General features: G+C 42.0%; 1 protein-coding gene across 1 annotated transcript in view; it reads left to right on the forward strand.

Annotated features, from left to right (window-relative positions):
* Nucleotides 1-962: 962 nt before the first annotated feature.
* PPP2CA (protein phosphatase 2 catalytic subunit alpha) overlaps nucleotides 963-21,616 on the forward strand; it is a 28,096-nt gene continuing 7,442 nt past the window's right edge. Inside the window, exons 1-2 of the mRNA XM_030829115.1 lie at nucleotides 963-1,283; nucleotides 19,647-19,856. Coding sequence (XP_030684975.1) covers nucleotides 1,182-1,283; nucleotides 19,647-19,856 — 312 coding nt within the window. The 5' untranslated portion in view covers nucleotides 963-1,181. The remainder of the gene's footprint in view (nucleotides 1,284-19,646; nucleotides 19,857-21,616) is intronic.

Genomic DNA, 21,616 nt, shown 5'->3' on the forward strand with positions numbered 1-21,616 from the left:
GGTCCAATCCTAGGGTATACGAGCTCTCTTTTAAGCACGTATCACAGCTGCTTCTCACGCCACCGAGACGCGGTCAGGACAGGTGCATCCATCTTCTCTGGGCTTCCCCTCCTGAAAGTAGGCCAGGGCGCGCAGGGGTTGAGGGTCTCTCATTTCCACGGGGAATCAAACTTGGAGGAAAGCAACCACGGGCGAGGAGCGGGGCGCGTGGAAGCGAGCAGCGGTCCGAGGCTCAAAGAAAAGCCCAAGCCTCGCCCCCGCTATCGCGCCCGACGAGACACCTAGGTCCGGGGACGGGTGTGTGCCGGGGAAGTCAGGTGCACTGCGCGGCACTCCCCCGATAGGTACACGCTCCTCCACCTACGAGTGACCTAATTCCAAGGTGCCAGCCGCGCCCAGAGGTGGGGGTGGTTAATCCAAGCGGCCACTCGCTGCCCGTTCCTGCCCCCAAAGATGAGGGAAACCCACACGATTACAGAGCCGCTGCACCCCGGATGAGCCACGGGGTCGCAATTCTCGTTTCCGTGATCGGGCTGCCAGGCCCCAGGTGAGGAGCTGAGTTCATCACCAGAGCGGCCTTCCCAGGGGAACCAGTTCCAGGTTGCCAGTAGCCCCGGCTTCCATCTGGTCTGCGCCTGCGCGCGGCCCAAGCCCTCGCCTCTCCTGGCATAGTGCTAAGGGATTAGTCCGGGTCGCCGCTGTGCGCACTGCGCATGCTCCAGCTCCATCCTTCCCTTCCCCCCCCCACCCCGCCCACCAGGAGCCACGCCCAAAAAGCCGAGGCGCTTCAGTTACCAGCCGGTTACGTCGCGCCTGCGCTTTGACCCCCAGTTTGCGCCCCAACTCCGGTCGTGCGGCCGCCCCGGGTGGGCTCTGCAGTTGCGCAGCTTGCTCCCCGGCCCTTTTCCCCTCCGCTCCCTGCCGCCTCCTGACGCCGGGCGTGACGTCACCACGCCCGGCGGCCGCCATTACAGAGAGCCGAGCTCTGGAGCCTCAGCGAGCGGAGGAGGAGGCGCAGCGGCTGACGGCCGAGTACTGCGGTGAGAGCCAGCGGGCCAGCGCCAGCCTCAACAGCCGCCAGAAGTACACGAGGAACCGGCGGCGGCGTGTGCGTGTGGCCCGTGTGCGGGCGGCGGCGCGGGAGCAGCGCGGAGCGGCAGCCGGCTGGGGCGGGTGGCATCATGGACGAGAAGGTGTTCACCAAGGAGCTGGACCAGTGGATCGAGCAGCTGAACGAGTGCAAGCAGCTGTCCGAGTCCCAGGTCAAGAGCCTCTGCGAGAAGGTGAGTTGTAGTACGGCTGCGGACAGCCGCCGCGGGGCCGAGCCCGCCGAGGAAAAGGCGGCCGTGAGGAGGGTGCAACATGGCGGAGGCCGCCGGCCCGGGCCCCCCGAGTCTCCGAGACCGGCGCCCATCCCGGCCGGCGGCGGCTTCCGAACGACCCGGCGCCCCCTGCCTCCCGCGCAGGGATTGGTTGTCGCCGCCACCGCCGCCTAAAATGGCGCCGTTCACCCGACTCCTGTGCTTCTGAGTGTGCCGGCTTTGGCGCCAGACGAGGTGGCAGGGGGAGCAGAGACCCTGTGGGTCATCGTCAGGGACGGTTTTGAGGGTGAGCCGGCTTCGATTCTGCGGCTTAGGAATGGAGCCTGGGCCTCTGCGGTGGGCTGAGTAAGAGTCTTTTCGCTTGTACCCAGGCCTAGTTAGGTCCAGAGCTGCCCAGAGGATCCCCCAAAGGCAGTCTTGTTAGGCCATATCCCAGAACATATCTAAAAGTCACACAGTTTTAGTACCTCTTGGTGGTTTGTATTAAACTCACCAAGCGATCTTTTCCAGAAATGAAGGTAAGGGGTGTCTTTAAGAATTTTAAAATTATTCTCTTAACCTAATTTTTACGAAGGTCATGGTGGTAGCTATAAGGGAGGAGTGTAACTTATTTTTCATAGTTGGAAGAAATCGGGAATTTGGTGAGTCATACTACATAAGGAGCTTTTGATTGGAAATCAAGTGTCGGTTGAATATGATTTATATGCTGACTCAAAGCCTTCTCTATGCTTAACACACTTGGCATTTTGCCGTTTATTTTTAAAACGGACAACATAAAATGGAAGCGCGGTAAATTTTGTATATTTGTTGCAAAAGTTACTTGATAGTATTTTGTGGCTGCAAGTAGTAGTAGTAATAATAACTGTCGACTGAGATTGTATTACAGACATTGTGCTTAGTGTTTAAATAATGTCTCACATACACTGAAAATAGGATGTTGTAGTCCACTTAGTAACACTAAACTTTATATTAGCTAATTCCGTTTTGTTTTCCCCTGGGGGTTGGGGAAACAGGTAGCTAATTTAGCTATTAGCCGTGTGTTGTATTTTTAAATTTTTGTAACTCAGTTTTCTAAAGTACACAAAATGCTGATCTCTACTGTGAACATTTTAACTTCCCTTTTCAAAATTAACTTTGCAGCATGTCACTTTAGTACAGAATAGTGGAGTATCATATTAGCATTTTGTATTCGTGAAAAGAATTAATGGAGAACTATTATCCTGATTTGTTTGTGGTTTGATGTGAAAATTAGGTTCATGAGTTTGATGTATATGTTTCCAAGACAGGCGTTTTTAGAAACCATGTTGTGAACAATTGGAATTTAAGTAAGTCAGATTTAGATTTATTTCTCCCAAGCCTGAACAAAACTACTACTAGTGGATGAGGTGGCACATCATCTGTTGGAGATGCCTTTTAATGGTAGCATGTATTGAATCTCCTGTTTCTTTACCCTCTCACATCAAATGAGGTTGGTATTTATTTTAAAGGTTTAAAATTGGCCTTTAAAAATGAATGTATATTGCCAGGTCTTAATTTCTAGGTACTATACATGATGATCTTACAGATTTTTGGAATTCAGTGCATTATATGAAAGACTTTTAAGTCAATAGTTGGCTAGTTGACTAGTCTTTTGAAGAAAACATGGAAAGGAGGGAGGTAATGACGTAACTGGAAGACTGGACTGCGAGTTAGATTTGGACATGAGTCCTCCTTCCGCTCCTACTTGAGTAATTGAAGTGGGACAACCACTTCACTTAGTCTTTGTTTTCCTGTCTATAAATTAAAATGTGTTCTGAGATTATACAGTCAATTCCGTTTTAAATTAGTAGTGTGTTTAATATTGAACATTATTGAATATCTAAGATTGCGTACTCTTTTGAGGGAAATGAAAAGCAATGAAGAATAAGTATGCTTATTGTCGAGGAGCTATGAATCTAGTTGGAAAGAAAAGCATGGTATGAAAAGGTGTGGGAGATGGAGCATGGAAGTAGAGGGTTTGTGTTGGAAACTGTTGTAGAAGATAAGATAATACTGGATGCTAGAGTGGGGTGGGTGAAGCTGATGCATCTAATATTGCTTTCCACGTCTTTGTAAAACTAAGGTGTACTGAGGTAAATCTCCATTGCTTGCGCTGCTTACGCAAATTTTAGTTCTGAGTGCCAAAAGAGATGGAAATAATATTTGAGAGTAGGTGTTACATAAAAGTTTCCGTGGAATGGATCCGTTTTGGTGGATATCATTGTACAACCTTCATGCTGTTTATAACTGGTAAGTATTTCAACTTTCAGGATGATATTAAACTTCCAAACTAAATTAATTTGAAGACAGTTTTTTGGGCATGTAGAATCCATGAACTGATATTTTTTGTACAAGTCTTTTAGTAAAACAAAAGCTGTCTTTCACTGTTAATATTTGTGTGCCAATGGCATCTCTGGGTGAGAGCTACATGTATGCTCTTTGGTGTGATTGCCTTCTAAAGAGTAATTTTGAAAATTTGAGGGCTAATTTTTTTCATTAGTGTATAATAATAGTATTTTTTGAAGAAAAGATACTTGTTTGATAATAGTTGATAATTTCTTCAATCATAAGGAATGATAATGTAAAAGCCTTCCTTCTACCCACCTAAATGCCTGATTTGAAGGGGAAATACTTAAATAGTAAAGATAGATGTATACCATAAGAGGTCATTGTTATTAAAAAATCCTGAGGCCATTATTTTGTTATCCCATCAACAATTAACAGTGTTACATGTTCCGAACTGAGAGAATCTAAGTATGCATTTATAGACAAGAGTGAACATGGTTTTTATGTTACTGACTAGCTAAAAAGAATTTTAAGATGTGATTAAGGTTTATGTAAAAGCCAAGGTTGTTAGTGTATGGTATACTTTGTCATCTTGAGAATCATAATTTGTTGATAATTTAATAATTTGGTGTGCAGTTTTGTCTCAGGCTCAGTTCTGTAGTCAGCATTACATCAGTATAACTGGCCTGGTATGTTTCAATCTACAGATTGAAAGGAGTAAATAGTATCAACTTGCTTTTGCGTTGACTACAGTAAACAATCTTTTATTATGTGACTTCAGCTTTGGTTTAGCTTGGGTATGATTCTTGGCTTTGTGCTTACCAAACATGTGGAGAACGTTGTTTGACAGCCAGATTTTTTTTTTTTTTTTTCAAAGAAGTTCTTTACCTAGGTATGCTGTTTTCCATTGCTCTGCAAGCACTATAAATAAAGTGCAGTCAGTCATTAAAATGTTAGTTTTAACATTTATTACATGAGTATGGAAAAAAACTGCTTCCTTCTAATTAGATGAGCTGAAAAATATTTGACCAAGATGACATTCTTATATGAAGTGGGTAATATGTTGCTGTATGTGTGTACATTTCATTTTAAAGGCTGTTTGGCTCATTTCTCTAGAAGTGATTTGAATATTGAGGACAAGCAGGTGGGGGAAGCATGTTACAGAACATTATTTTTATCATACTTTTGTAAGATAGTTATTCTCAGTTACAGATACAAACCAAAGACTCAGAAAGGTAAAGTGACTTGACTAAAGGGGCTGAAAGTGAGATTGCAAAGGCTTGTGGATTCTAAGCCTAATGTTCTGGTGTTGCTTCACAGATCCCCTTCTCTTTTCAGAGGTAGTGTTAATAGTGAAAGATGTAGGTAAATTGGGGCCAAGCTAAATTGGGAAGTCAACACTTTCGTAAAATGAAACTTTTTTTTTTTTTTTTTTTTTTTTTTTTTTTTGAGAAAAGGTCTTAACTCTTTCGCCCAGTCTGGAGTGCAGTGGTGCAATCTCGGCCCACTGCAACCTCCACCTCCCAGGTTCAAGCAGTTCTCCTGCATCAGCCTCTCTAGTAGCTGGGATTACAGGCGCCCACCACCGTGCCCAGCTGTTTTGTATTTTTAGTAGAGATGGGATTTCACCATGTTGGCCAGGCTAGCCTCGAACTCCTAACCTTCAGTGATCCACCCGCCTCAGCCTCCCAAAGTGCCGGGATTACAGGCTTGAGCCAGCGCGCCTGGCCAAAACATTATTTTTATTTTCATTGCTTGAAAGCTTCCTATTCATGTTACATACTGTCGTCCCACTTTGTCCTGTAATTATTATTCAGTTTTGGATGTAGCTGACAACATTTGCCCCTCAAATAAGATTGGTGAGATGAAAACCCTAGATAATTTCCCTTGTATTCTCAGTATAAATCATGATCCAGAGACTGAGCTCTAAAGTATTCTAATAAAGTATAACTGACTTTTTATATTGTTTATTGCAACTTATAAAATGCCTCTTTTCAGCAGGGCGAGGTGGCTCACATGCCTGTAATCCCAGCACTTTGGGAGGCCACGGCAGGCAGATCACGAGGTCAGGAGACCAAGACCAATCCTGGCTAACACGGTGAAACCCCGTCTCTACTTAAAAATACAAAAAATTAGCCGGGCGTAGTGGCACGCACCTGTAGTCTCAGCTACTGGGGAGGCTGCGGCAGGAGAATTGCTTGAACCTGGGAGGCGGAGGTTACAGTGAGTCGAGATCGCGCCACTGCACTCCAGCCTGGGTGACAGAGGGAGACCCTACCCCCCCTGCCCCCAAAAAAGCCTCTTTTCATCCTCTTAGCTTCCACAGTCAGATGTCATGCATGTGTGTATTTGTTTCATGGTCTTCTTGGCAGGAAGCTGTAATGCAGTTAGTTTGGAGTTGACTTCATGAGGAAACAGAAAAGGTGAACATTCCCACTATTCAGAAACACAGGTTCCCCAACCCTCCCTACGTTCTCCATTGGGGCCAGAATTGTATGTTTTCAGAAAATTGGCAATAAGGCTAAGTTGAAGCTCATGTACTGTAGAAAGAATGAAGGTATGTGGGATAACATTTGTATTACCAGTCTGGTGTGGCCCTGTTTTATGGCAGCAAATATGTTCCGTATCTCATGGTAAGTCAGGTTTGTCAGAGTTACCTGTGAGATATCCTTTGCTTAGTTTGGAAGGGGTAAGTTAGGAAAACTAAGAGACTGGGTTTGGTGGGGTCTTTTATCAGGATACTGAGGAGAGAGGCAAAGTTATATATAGCAGGGAGACACTATTTACTCTTTCTACTTTGACCCATTTCTCTTACTTCATTATCATCCTTGCCTGAGAGAGCTGTCAACCTCCACTCATACACAAGCAGATCTGAATTGGATGAGAACTATGAAGGAGGAAGATTTTTGTTTTTGTGGGCTTTTTTTTTTTTTTGAGATAGAGTCTCACGGTCGCCCAGGCTGGAGTGCAGTGGCGTGATCTCGGCTCACTGCACCCTCTGCCTCCCAAGTTCAAGCAGTTCTCCTGCCTTAGCCTCCCAAATAGTTGGGATTATAGGTGTGTGCCACCACACCCAGCTAATTTTTGTATTTTTAGTAGAGACAGGGTTTCACCATGTTGGCCAGGCTGGTCTTGAACTCCTTACGTCAAGTGATCCACCCGTCTCAGCCTCCCAAAGTGCTGGGATTACAGGCATGAGCCACTGGCACCTGGCCTGTTTTTGTTTTAAGTAGGTTCTCTTTTGGCTTCTGGGGCAGAAGTGGTAGACCAGGCTGAAGAAGGGAGAGGTGTCTGTTGTCAGTAAATGGCTGAGAGGTGGGGTTTGAAAGAATGGTAAAGAACAACCTGAGATTAACTGCTCTTATTTTTTTTTTTTTTTTTTTTTTTTTTTGAGACGGAACCTCACTCTGTTGCCCAGGCCAGAGTACAGTTGCATGGTCTCGGCTCACTGCAACCTCTGTCTCCCGGGTTCAAGGGGTTCTCCTGCCTCAGCCTCCTGAGTAGCTGGGATTACAGGCACGTGCCACCATGCCTAGCTAATTTTTGTATTTTTAGTAGAGATGGGGTTTCATCATGTTGGCCAGGCTGGTTTTGAACTGCTGACCTCAAGTGATCCACCCACCTCAGCCTCCCAAAGTGTTGGGATTGCAGGTGTGAGCCACTGTGCCCAGCTAACTGCTTAATTTCTTCACAGTGCAGTATTATTGCCTGTTTATTGGTCTGTTGTGGATTGTGGTTTAGAATGGATGAACAAGGCAGTGACACAGATAGGTGTATATCTGAATCTGGTTATTTTTTAAACTAAATGTGACCAGTTGGCCAGTCCCTCTTGCACCCTGTGTTGCTACTTCTGCCTTAGTTTAGTCATTTAGTTGCTACTACAGATGGGGATTTTTACCCTGCTGGTGTTGGGGCTGGAAGAAGGTTGCAAACCTTTGTCCTAGATGAGGACAAGGAGTAGAATGGGAGACAAGCAGTAGCATGTGTTTACCTGGCCAAAGGCATGCAAAGTGTAGTTCCCAGAGGTTATGGAGTGTCAGTGATGCGTCGTGTGACAGTGTACATTTGTTTTTGGAACCAGTATTTAATAAACCCTCATTGTATGCGTTATTGTCACTGCTGAGCTTTGTCTAAAAAGCACTACCTTTTTCTCGTGTATAAGGATTTCTTAGTTTGGTTTTGCTCTAATTAGTAGCACAGTTCTGGATTAGTCAGGAGGTTGACTTTATAGTTAATTCTAGGTAGGGAATGTTTTAGAATGCTTGTGCCGGTGGTGATCAAGTAACTTATTTTTCTGCCACTCATCTGTAAATGAGCAATAATGCCCACTATCTATTTCTTTTGGCTGGCTTTACTTAATAAAATAGGCTTAAGACATGCTTTAGGATGGAGTAGAATTCTAGTAATGAAATCAACCTTAAAGACCATCTAGGCTGGCGGGACGCAGTGGTTCACGCCTGTAATCCCAGCACTTTAGGAGGCTGGCGGGCGGATCACGAGGTCAGGAGATGGAGCCCATCCTGGCTAACACGGTGAAACCCCGTCTCTACTGAAAATACAAAAAATTTAGCTGGGCATGGTGGTGGGCGCCTGTAGTCCCAGCTACTCGGGAGGCTGAGGCAGGAGAATTGCTTGAACCTAGGAGGCGGAGGTTGCAGTGAGCCGAGATCGTGCCCCTGCACTCCAGCCTGAGCGACAGCAAGACTCCGTCTCAAAAAAAAAAAAGAAAAGACAACCATCTGGGCTAATTAATCTTATACAGATGAGGGAGGAAACTGAGACCCAGAGTGGTTGAATCTTGTTCATGGTGTATTATTGTGACAATTTTTTAATAACTACATATATAGCAACATTTCTCAGTTGTGTAGTAGATTCAAACTTCTTTTTCTGTGCAGGAATGATTGGGAACGTTTAATTCATTCACATATGTAGGTTAGTTGGTAAAGATTGAGTTTAGTCTGTTGTGCATATGAGACATAGGGCTTTAAGCATCTTTCCTTTTGGTCGGAGGCAAAGGTGATATTGCAGAAACAGACGGGAAAACTCACAAATTTTATATTTTCTTTTATTACACTTTTAGAATTATCCCTCATTCCCAACATTTTTCTTTTATTTAGCTCCTAAGCCTTAGAGCCAAACAGAAAATACTAGTTACTAGAATATTACCTGGAGGGTTAAACTTAAAATGTAACCATACTGATTTTAATCAAAGAAGATTGAAATGTTTCATGAAATATTAGTGGTATTTGTTCAGTATAGTTAATGAAAGACAAGTAGTCATGCACCGCATAATGACATTTTGGTCAGTGGTGGACTGCATGTGATGGTGGTCCTATGAAATTATAATGGAGCTGAAAAATTCCTATCACCTGGTAACCTTGTAATGTCATAGTGTTAACACTTTATATTGTTTATGTTTAGTTATACAAATGCTTAACATTATGTTAACAGTTGCCTACAGCATTCAGTACAGTAAATGCTGTACAAGTTTGTAGCCTAGGAGCAATAGACCATCCAATAGCTTAGGTTCGTAGTAGTCTATACTATCTAGATTTGTGTAAAACCACTCTGTGATGTTCACACGACAGCTAAATCATTTGATGTATCCCTGTGGTTAAGCAACACATGATTAGTGTGAAGAATGGTTTGATAGTTGAAATTAACTCAAAACTCATTTGCTTCCAGGGCTAGTAATATGTTCTACATCATGTATCACCCCACACCTCAAACTCTAGCCCTGTACACTAACTTATCACAAACCTTGGATTTTTTTGCACAGTTATCAAAATGACATATCAAACCAACCGTTCATCTTGACATAGAAACAGTATGAGACAAAATGAAATTCTCTTGGAATATTGAAAAAATTTTTTTTGCCTGTGAATTTAGTAATTTTACGTATTAAGAGTTTTCAAATGATTTCAGTTCTTAAACTGAAAAATAAAATTCAAAAATTAATTGCATTTTTTCCAGTGTTTCTTCTATGTCTTTATATTGGTAGAACTGTCCAACTATATGGTAAGGATGTGAAATGTTAAATTTACTTGAACTAGAGTTACAGTGAACATTAGAATTAATAATCAGACTTTTTTTTTTTTTCTTTTTTTTTGAGAAGGAGTTTCGCTCTTGTTGCCCAGGCTGGAGTGCAATGGCAACCTTAAAAATAGTGCTTGGGTGTTTTCCCTGGAGTGTAGTGGCAAGAGTACTCTGTTGTCCATCAGAGCCACTTGCTGCTCTCAGATGGCCTTGCTGTTGAATGGCATAATCTGATTTCATTGGAGTACCCAAGTCCTAAGACTTGAAGAATAAAGGTTATTATCTCAGTCTCATCTTTTCTCTGAGATAGCATTTGTTCAGGAAATGTCATCTGTTTTCAATGGTGAAGGGAGTGAGAGTCTGCTTAGGAGTTACTGTATACATTAAACATTGGTGACTGGCTTTTAAAGAATTAGAGGCTAGGCCTGGTGACTTACACCTATAATCCCAGCACATTGGGAGGCCAAGGCAGGAGGATATCTTGAGCCCGGGAGTTCAAGACCAGCCTAGGCAGCATAGTGAGACCCTGTCTCTACAACAAACTTTTTACTTTTTTATTTTTATTTTTTGAGATGGTGTTTTGCTCTGTCACCCAGGCTGGAGTGCAGTGGCATGATCTTGGCTCACTGCAACCTCCACCTCCTGGGTTCAAGCGATTCTCCTGCCTCAGCCTCCTGAGTATCTGGGACCGCAGGCGAGGGCTACCATGCCCAGAATATTTTTGTATTTTTTTTGGTAGAAATGGGGTTTCACCACTTTGGCCAGGCTGGTCTCGAGCTCCTGACCTCAAGTGATCCACCTGCCTCAGCCTCCCAAAGTGCTGGGATTACAGGCATGAGCCACTGCACCTAGCCCTACAAATAATTTTTAAAAATAAATTAGTTGGGTGTGGTGGCACGCCTGTGGTTCCAGCTACTCTGAGGCTGAGGCAAGAGGATTGCTTGGGTCCAGGAGATCTAGACTGCAATGAGCTGTGATCATGCTACAGCACTCCAAGCCTGGGGAACAGAGCAAGAACTTGTCTCAAAAAAAAAAAGTAAATAAATAAATATTAGACACTTCTCAAGCCCTAGGTCCCAATTCGTTTATTTTTTATTTTTTTTGGATGCAGGATTCCAAAATACTTCAAGGTCATTATTAAACATTTAAAGTTAATGTCATAATATTAACGATGCAGGTTTAAGATGCTGATATAAAAAGAAGCTTGAGTAGTTGTTGTGTAATCCTAGGATTACAGATTTTAAAATGAAAAACTCTTAGAAAATGGCGAGATGTGGTAACTTTTCTTAATAATTGTAGGATAAAATTGCAACGCAAAAATGGGCATAGAAAATTTCTGGCTGTATATTTAAAAAATAAGAGAAACAAAATGCCAAAAAGTTACTTAAAATAAGTTTAAAATAGTTTATACAAATACTTAAGAACACCATCTAGCTCTTGATTAGATGTTCAAAAATATGCATGGACAACTTGTATAAGAGGAGAAATAACTGATGGTAAATAAACATGGAATAAAAAGTTTGTACTCAGAAATGAAAAATGCCAGTTAAGTTAGTGAGATCACATTGTATATCTGAAATAGCTGAGAATGAGTATATTTCATTTATTATTGTATAACAAATTGGCATAATTGAGTTTTATAGTACGTATGAAACAAAAAAAGTTAATGCTATTTTGCCCCATAATCCCACAATTAAAGCTTCTTGAAAGGAAATAATTCAAATGAGCAATAATACTGTACATGTATAGGTCTATTTAGAAGGGCATTATGTAGTTTTAAAAAATCACTATAATGTAGAAACGAGTTAGTGAGTATGAAACTTTAGGACACAAAATGAGATGCCAATCAATTATAAATAAGAGGTCTGTGTGGGTAAAAACTGAAAAGTAATAGAAATGAGAAGAATTCTGGTTGGTAAGAATAAGATAGTTATATATCTTAAAGCTTTCATTGAAATCTTAACCTTTTAATGTTTCTTTTTTTAGCCTTTTTTTGTTAGTTTGTTTTGAGAGAGAGTCTTACTGTGTTGCATAGGCTGGAGTGCAGTGACGCGATCTCAGCTCACTGCAACCTCTGCCTCCTAGGTTCCAGCAATTCTCACGCCACAGCCTCCCAAGTAGCTGGGATTACAGGCCTGTGCCATCTTACCTGGCTGATTTTTGTATTTTTGGTAGAGATGGGGTTTTACTGTGTTGGCCAGGCTGGTCCCAAACTCTTGACCTAAAGTCATCCACCTGCCTTGGCTCCCAAAGTGATAGAATTACAGGCGTGAGCCACTGTGCCTGGGCTTTTCAGCCTTTTTTTAATGCAAAGAATTGTGACATGGTTGTAATCATTTTGTGCTTTTATTTATTTGTTTTGAGATGGTGGTGTTGCCCAGGCTGAAGTACAGTGACATCATCATAGTTCACTGGAACCTTGAACTCCTGGGCTCAAGCAATTCTTCTGCCTCAGCCTCCCTAGCAGCTGGGACCACAGAGTGCACCACCAGGCCTAGCTAATTTTTATTTTTTGTAGAGACAGGGTCTCACCACATTGCCCAGGCTGATCTTGAACTCTTGAGCTCAAGCAATCCTCCTGCCACAGCCTTCCAAGTAGCTGGCACTACAGGTGTGTACCACTATGCCCAGCTAATATTTTAATTTTTTTGTAGAGATGGGGTTTTGGTATGTTGCCCAGGCTGAGCAGTAATATTTTGAAAGGAATCTTTTTTTTTTTTTTTCCTGAGCAATAGGTCTCAATAATGCACTTAAAATACTCAGTATACCATGCTGTAAGCAGATGTGCTGTCATCCAGGCTTTGTTGTTCCATTTCTAGAGCACAGGCATAGTAGATTTAGCATAATTCTTAAGTGCTAAAGAATGGCTTAAGTGCTTTCAGAATGGTGAATGAGCATTGGCTTCAACTGAAAGTCACCAGCTACATTAGCCTCTAACAAGAGTCAGCCTGTCCGTTGAAGGTTTGAGGGCAGGCATTGACTTCTCTAGGTAGTAAAGTCCTAGGTGGCATCTTCTTCCACTAGAAGGCTATTTCGTCTACATTGAAAACCTGTTGTTTAGTGCAGCCACCTTCATCACTTATCTTAGGTAGATCGTCTGGGAAACTTGTTGTAGTTTCTATATCAGTACTTGATGCTTCATCTTGCCCTTTTATGTTATGGAAATGGGTTCTTAAATCTCATGAACCAGTCTGCTAGCTTCAAGCTTAACTACTGCAGCTTCCTCACCTCTATTAGCCTTTATAGAATTGAAGAATTAGGACCTACCTCTGAATTAGGCTTTGGCTTTTAAGTGAATGTTGTGGCTGATTTGATCTATCCAGACCACTAAAACTTTGTCCATATCAGCAATAAGACTGTTTGGCTTATTTACTATTTGTGTGTTCACTGAAGTAGCATTTCTAATTTCCTTAAAGAACTTTTCCTTTCCATTTATACCTTGGCAGTTTGGTGCAAGAAGCCTACCTTTAGGCCTGTCTCGAGTTTCCATATGCCCTCTCCTAAGTTTAATAATTTCTAACTTTTCATTTAAAGTGAGAGATATGCAACTCTTCCTTTCACCTGAACATTTGGAGGCCATTGTAGGGTTATTAATTGGCCTAATTTCAATATTGTGTCTCAGGTTAGGGAGGCCCAAGGAGAGGGAGAGACAGAATGGCTGGTCAGCAGCAGTAAGAATATATATGACATTTATTAAGTTCATTGTCTTATGGGCACGGTTGGTAGTGCCCCAAAGCAATTACAATAGTAACATCAAAGATCACTGATGACATATCACCATAACAGATACAATACTAATGAAAAAGTTTGAAATAATTTTAGAAGTACCAAGATGTGACAAAGAGACAAGAAGTGAGCACATGCTGGTGGGAAAATGGTGCTGATAGACTTGCTCCACCCAGGGTTGCCATGAAGCTTTGATTGATAAAAAAATGCAACATATGCAAAGTGCAATAAAGAGAAGCACAGTAAAATGAGGCATGCCTGTAGTTATTGTGTGCTCTTAAGGAAATTACTGTTACTATTTTTGAGGTGGAGTCGCGCTCTGTCACCCAGGCTGGAGTGCAGTGGTGCGGTCTCCGCTCACTGCAACCTCGCCTCCCAGGTTCAAGTGATTCCCTACCTCAGCCTCCCAAGTAGCTGGGATTACAGGCACCTGCCACCATGCCTGACTAATTTTTTTGTATTTTTAGTACAGATGGGGTTTCACCACGTTGGCCAGGCTGGTTTCGAACTCCTGACCTCAAGTGATTCATCCGCCTTGGCCTCCCATAGTGCCAGGATTACAGGCGTGAGCCACTGCGCTCAGCCAAAAATGATAAATAAGTGGTTAGTGAATCCGTTGTTGGGTCATGTACTTTTAAAAATTGTCTTCTGCTGGGCGCAGTGGCTCATGCCTGTAATCCCAGCCTTTGGGAGGCCAAGGCGGGTGGATCACCTGAGGTCAAGAGTTCGAGACCAGCCTGGGCAAAATGGTGAAATCCTGTCTCTACTATAAAAAAAAAAAATTAGCTGGGCGTGGTTTGCACCTGTAATCCCAGCTACTCAGGAGGCAGAGGTTGCGCGCCATTGCACCCCAGCCCGGGCAACAAGAGCGAAACTCTGTCTCCAAAACAAAACAAAAAAAAATTGTTTTCCATGAAAAACAGCATGGATGATTTATGAAGTTTAGTTTAAGCCTGCTTTGTTTGTAATTTCATGTTACTACAGTGGTTATGATGGCCTGTATTCAAGAATGTTGAATCTGTGGGTCATTTATCTTATAGCTGATTGTTTTATAGTGGGTTGGAAATAAGGTTGTGGGATTTCTGAATCCAAACCAGAATACTGAGAGGACATTGGTAATAAGATAGTGTCCTCAGTGGTGCATGCCTGCAGTCCCAGCTACTCGGAAGACTAAGGTGGGGGGATTACTTGAGCTTGGGAGATAAGGCTGCAGTGCGCAGACAACAGAACAAGACCTTGTCTCAAAAAAAAAAAAAAAAGATTTTGAAAAGCATCCTCAAAGATTGCTTTCCTTCAAGTTAATCTGCAAATTTTTGGATTCTAGGACAGTATGAGATGTTAACTTCCCACAGTTACTTCTGATAAAGTCTTATTAAGAGAATAGTCTCATTCCAGTTTTAACCTTGTTCTTGGAAGTTTATACCAAATTTTTGTTGGCTTGAAATTCATTCATTTCAGTCTATACCATTTGACTGAATTTCAGAAGGGTTCTGATAAAACCAGCATGGTACTAATTACATTCTTTTTTTTCTTTTTTGAGATGGAGTCTCGCTTTGTCACCCAGGCTGTAGTGCAGTGGCATGATCTTGGCCCACTGGGTTCAAGTGATGCCCCTGCCTCAGCCTCCTGAGTAGCTAGGATTACAAGTGTGTGCCACCATTCCTGGCTTTTTAGTAGAGCTGGGGTTTCACTATGTTGGTCAGGCTGGTCTCGAGCTCTTGACCTCAAATGATCCGCCTGCCTTGGCCTCCCAAAGTGCTGGGATTACAGGCATGAGCCACTGTGCTCGGCCCTAATTACGTTCTTTTAAAAACTTTATCTTAATTTTTTTCCCAGATGTTGACCATATTAGCTAAGAAATTTGAGGTCCTGGAAAAATGTTTTAGGGGAAGCAAAAGGTTTGGTATGCGTGTTTTGCTTTTGCTTGTCCTTCACCTTAATTCAGGTGATATGAGACTTTATTAGAAGTCAAAATGCCAGAGTAAAAAGGTGATTATTAAAAATAAAAAACCTCAAATGTCAAAATTAAGTTACTTAAAGTCTGGTTCTACCATTTACTTTGAGTATTAAACTAGACAGTTGAGATTGTATAACCATCTTTGAAAATGATGGTTGCTAAAGGTCTGGAGGCTCTGGAGGTGATCCATAAAGCCGCTCTTATTAGGTGCTTTCAGGATTTGCAAGGCCTAAGTCCTTGTGATAGCACAGCTTATCTTTATTTTTAGTTGTTTATTTTTTTTTTTGAGATGGCTGTCTACCAGGCTGGAGTGCAGTGGTATGATTACGGCTCACGGCTTCCTTGACCCTCCTGGGGCCAAGTGATCATGGCTGACTGCATCCTTGAACTCCTGGGCTCAAGTGATTCTCCCAGCTCAGCCTTTTGGGTACCTAAAACTGCAGGTGTGTGCCATCACAGATGGCTAATTTTTTATTTTATTTTCTGTAGAGAGGGGTCTCAATATGTTGTTGCCCAGGCTGGTCTCTGAACTCCTGAGCATCCTCCCGCTTTTACCTTCCAAAGTGTTGGGATTACAGGCATGAGCCGCTGCACTCACCAAAATGATCTTTTATTTTTTTTGAGACAGAGTCTTGCTCTGTCACTCTGGCTGTAGGGCAGTGGAGTGATCTTGGCTCACTGCAACCTCCGCCTCCCAGATTCAAGCTATTCTCGTGCCTCAGCTTCCCAAGTAGCTGAGATTACAGGCATGCACCACAACACCCAGCTGTTTTGTGTTTTTAGTAGAGACGGGGTTTTACCACGTTGACCAGGCTGGTCTGGAGCTCCTGACCTCAAGTGATCCACTCGCCTCAGCCTCGCAAAGTATTGGGATTTGGGATTACAGGTGTGAGCCATCGCACCCAGCCCAAAATGATCTTTTATATGAACATCTGTAGCTTTTATTGTTCTAGTGTTCTGGTGTAGTCTGTTTTATTGTAGTAACTATCTGAGAGCTGGTAAGTTGAGACCAAAAAAAAAAAAAACAACAACAACAAAACAACCAAAATCATGCTTAAAACTGGTTCTTTCCAAGGTTGCGTTTTTGTTAAGATCTACTTAATAGTTGATTGGGTGATTTTTTTTTCTTTTCTTTTTTTGTCTTTCTCTGGTCGAGGGATGGTTGCTTCTACTGTATACCACTGTTATCGCCAGTATTTAATTATACTTGTTCTGGTCTGTGAAGTTTGGTAGGAAGGGAAGAAAGAGCTTTGGTTGGCTTTTCTAGATTCACAAGTTAGAAATTTCACTTAAGAGTTAACTGTTCTTTTTATTTTAAAGGACAATTTGATAGTGTCAACATTTAAAAATCAAACTACTAGATACACTAGTTAAGTTCACTTCATAGTATCTTCTCTCAGGAAATGTGCCCGCATATGTATACAGAAGAGAAAATACGAGGATATATATTGCTGTAGTTTCACACCTCTCTGCCGTTGTAATTGGTCAGGGGAATACTCTGCCTCCGCTATGAGAAATTAACCAGCTGTCTCAATAAATGTTATGTATTATTATATATTGTTAGAAAAGCAGGCTGCTGAACAATATTGTTTCTCATTTAAAAATGCAAAGGAAAACTATTGTTTCTGTAGACATACAGTATGTGTGTAAACTTTGTAAACAAAGTTTTAAAGGATATACAGACAGTCCCCGATTTTTTGACTTAATAATGGTGTGAAAATGATAGACATTCAATATACCCCTCAGTTTATGATGGGACTACAGCTAGATAAATGTATCATAACTTGAAAACATTGTAAGCTGAAAACACACTTTTGACTCGATTATATTTACGATAGGATTATCTAGATGCAGCTGTGTTACAAATTGAGGAGCATCTGTACATCAAAATTTTATTGGTAACTTTGCCCAGAGGGGGTGGGATTGTGTAGGGTGCTCAAAGGGAACATTTCATTTTATCTGTGCCAAAATTTTTTACAAGAATGTATTACTAATTTGTGTAGTTTAAAAAATAGATAACACTGTTTATCGGTGTGATTTGCCTAAATCGAAATAAAAGCAACAAATAGCATTTAGACTTCATTTTCCTTCATGATTTGAATAGAAATTTTGAGTCATTTGTAGTAAGGAACTTCAGGCAGTTCTGAAAGTCAACTTTTTATTATTAATACAGAGAATAGCCTTGTAGATAAACAGATATTCACAGATGTATATTAACATTTAACTTCTGATAGATTTAAATGTGAAAATTACATTATGGCAAGATTTACATGGTGTATAACCATCTGTTTTCTTATGTTATGCCCTTTTAAAACTTCTGAATAACTTTTGCAAGTTTCTTCTCAGTGTAGGACTTACTTCATTTAGTTATTTTCATTAATATATGATAGGTGTTAAAAAAACACTAGATGTGGTATTAATGCCAGACAATCTTGGTTAATGGAATGTGCCTAGTGAATTTGTGTTTTTTAGTGATAGTAAATGGGAAGTTGGAATTATCCTGCAGAGAAAAATATCAAAATGAAGTAGGATTTGATAATAATGGGTTGTACATATTTAATAGATATCTCAGGCCGGTATAGTGGCTAACGCCTATAATCCAGCACTTTGGGAGGCAGAGGTGGGCAAATCATTTAAGCTCAGGAGTTTGAGGCCAGCCTGGACAACATGGTGAAACCTCACCTCTCCAAAAAATACAAAATAGGCATAGTGGTGCACACCTGTGGTCCCAATTGTTCATGGAGACTGAGGCAGGAAGATCGTTTGAACCTGGGAGGTAGAGGTTATAGTGAGCTGAGATCACGCCACTGTACTCCAGGCTGGTCTCGAACTCCTGGGCTCAAGCCATCCACCCGCCTTAGCGTCCCAAAGTGCGGTGGTTCTTAAACTCGATTGCACACTGGGAAAAGGAGGAGTGGGGATGCTTAAAAATTATTGATGGCTTGATTCCACTCTCCAAAATTCTGACTTTTTTAGGGGAAGGGATGGGCATTGGTGTTTTTGTTTTTGTTTTGAGACAGAGTCTTGGTCTGTCACCCAGGCTGGAGTGCAGTGATGCGATCTTGGCTCACGGCAACCTCCACCTCCCAGGTTTAAGCAATTCTCCTGCCTTAGCCTCCCAAGTAACTGGTACTACAGTCATGCACCACCATGCCTAGCTAAATTTTTTGTGTTTTGAGTGGAGACGGGGTTTCGTCATGGTGGCCAGGCTGGCCTCAAACTCCTGACCTCAAGTGATCCCCCCGCCTTGGCCTCACGAATTTCTGGGATTACAGGTGTGAGCCACTGCGCCTGGCTGGGCATTGGGATTTTTAATGTGCAGCTAAGATTGCATACCAATGCTTTGAACCCAGTCCTTGTCATCTGTGGTTGTCATGGCTCATTAGCAACAATTCTCTGGTAATTTGTTTTGGTATCTTATGTAAAGTGGTCTCTCCCAGTTTCCCTCTCCCTTTCCTTTGTGACACTTAACACAGTGTACTTTTGGCTTGGTTACTTGTTTGTGGTCCTTCTCCCCTCTACGGTAGTGGGAATGAGCCATCTCGTTCACCACTATATGTCCAGTTGCTAGCATGGGGCCTGGTACATAGTAGTCACTCAGATGGTTGAGCAAATGATTTTCTCACAGGTATGAGCCACGGTGCCTGGCCAAAAACATGTTTTTAAAAAGTCAAACAGGGCTGAGGTGAGGTGGCTTATGCATGTAATCCCAGCCCTTGGGAGGATGAGGCTGGAGGATCACATGAGACCCCATCTCTACAAAAAAGTTTGTGAAAATTAGCCAGCCATGGTGGCATGTGCCTGTGGCCTCCACTACTGAGGTGGGAAGATTCCCTGAACCAAGAAGATCCAGGCTACAGTGAGCTGTGATCATACCACTGCACTCCAGCCTGGGTGACAAAATGAGACCCTGTCTCAAAAAAAGAATTAAAAAGGAATCTTTGAGTGCTGCATTGTAGTTAGAACTCTGAAGGTAAGGAAGTAGGTACCTGAATGTCCTGTTGCATTTTCGTTGATTTTATGTGACAGCTAACAATTAGTATTTAGATAGATGGCTATTTGATAGGTTTTTTTAAAACTCCTGGTATTGATGATAGGAATGCACATTTTTTTCCTAGGTAACAGGGTGAGATAGCCAATGGATTATAATCATCTTGCTTATTTTAATGGGATCATAAATGCCTGCAATTTTATCTTAGACTGAGTCTGCCCCTTAAGCTACATTAAGTGTAAGTAAACAAATCTTTGTTAATATTGTTTAATGCCAAATGTGTTGCCTTATTTTTGTCTCCCATCTGTAGGCTAAAGAAATCCTGACAAAAGAATCCAACGTGCAAGAGGTTCGATGTCCAGTTACTGTCTGTGGAGATGTGCATGGGCAATTTCATGATCTCATGGAACTGTTTAGAATTGGTGGCAAATCACCAGATACAAATTACTTGTTTATGGGAGATTACGTTGACAGAGGATATTATTCAGTTGAAACAGTTACACTGCTTGTAGCTCTTAAGGTAATTTCAATTTTATGTTGGGGCATGTTGAAATGGGTAAGACAGTCCTCTTGAAAGTTTTTTTTCCCAATTATTTTCTCTATCTGAATGTTAAAACAAAATTCCACATTTAGGAATGCATATGTTCAGGTTTCGGACTTACAAATCATAGGCATCTGCGTTCTGAGTAAGGGGATGGTACAGAATCAAAACAAAAGGAAGAGAATGAATGCCTCAGTCAGATTGTTTGAAAAAATAGGCTGGGTGTGGTGGCTTACGCCTGTAATCCCAGCACTTTGGGACGCTGAGGTAGGCAGATCATCTGAGGTCAGGAGTTTGAGACCAGCCTGGAGAACATGGTGAAGCCCCATCTCTACTAAAAGTACAAAAAACTAGCCAGGGGTGGTGGCGGGTGCCTGTAATCCCAGCTACTCTGGAGCCTGAGGCAGGAGAATTGCTTGAACCTGGGAGGCAGAGGTTGCAGTGAGCTGAGATTGCGCCACTGCATGCCAGCCTGGACAACAGCGAGACTGTCTCAAAAAAAAAAAAAAAAAAAGAAAAGAAAAATGTTAGAGGGCTGGTCAAATAGATATTTTAGTTCAGTAAATTGGTGTATGGAGAGGTAATATAATTAGGTTTGTGTTTTTAGATACTTTTGAAGTATTATAAATGTATAAACATACCAAATGTCAAAATGTTTAAATCAGCTGGTCATGGTGGCTTGTGGCTATAATCCCAGCACTTTGGGAGGATAGGACAAGGTGGGCATATTGCTTAAGTCCAAGAGTTTGAGAGCAGCCTGGGCAACATAGTGAGACCTCTTCTACAGAAAAATAATAATAATAATTAACCAAGTGTGGTGGCACAGGCCTGTAGTCCCAGCTACTCAGGCTGAGGTGGGGAGAGTGCTTGAGCCCAGGAGGTCATGGCTGCAATGAGACTTGATTTTGCCACCCTACAACTCTAGCTTGGGGAGCAGTGAGGCCCTGTCTCAAAAAAAAAAAATACTGAGGAAGAAGTTCAAGAAAAAAAAGAATTTTTCTGAGAAAGAAATTCAAGGAAACATTTGCTGTAAATATTTAACAGTGAATATTATGTACATTACATACATTATGTATGTACATATGGTTTATCTCAGTTGAATAGTTTCCAGCCATTAACCATGACAGTAATAATCTAGAATAGGCTGGGTGCAGTGGTTCACGCCTGTTATCTCAACACTTTGGGAGGCTGGGGAAGGCGGGAAGGATCACTTGAGTCCAGGAGTTTAAGAACAGCCTGGTCAATATAAACCCCATCTCTACAAAAAGTTTAAAAAAACAGCCAGGTGCAGTGGTGCATGCTTGTAGTCGCAGCTACTCAGGAAGCTGAGGTGGGAGGATCACTTGAACCTGGGAGGTCAAGGCTACAGTGAGCCATGATGCACCACTGCACTGCAGCTGTGTGACAGAGCAAGACCCCTGTGTCTTTAAAAAACGAAAATCTATAACGGTAGAAATGATAACCGAAAAAAGCAAGTTCCAAAATTACATGCATTACATGCCAGTTGTAGCTTTGCAAAGTGTACCGATGATGATATGAACATGAAGCAAAAGATGGTAAATAGCTGTTAGGGTGGCAGGCTTCCGCCTTTCCCTTTAAATAAATTGTTTGACTTTACCTTTACCCAAAAATCTTGGGGAGACTTTTTTTTTCCTAGGCAACAGACTCATTTTTATTAAAGAATATTCAAAATGATAAATGGCTGTCACAGACTTTCCTAATATTAGAGAAGCAGTGAG

Source organism: Nomascus leucogenys, chromosome 2 (genome assembly GCF_006542625.1).
Source record: "Nomascus leucogenys isolate Asia chromosome 2, Asia_NLE_v1, whole genome shotgun sequence".
NCBI lineage: Eukaryota > Metazoa > Chordata > Mammalia > Primates > Hylobatidae > Nomascus > Nomascus leucogenys.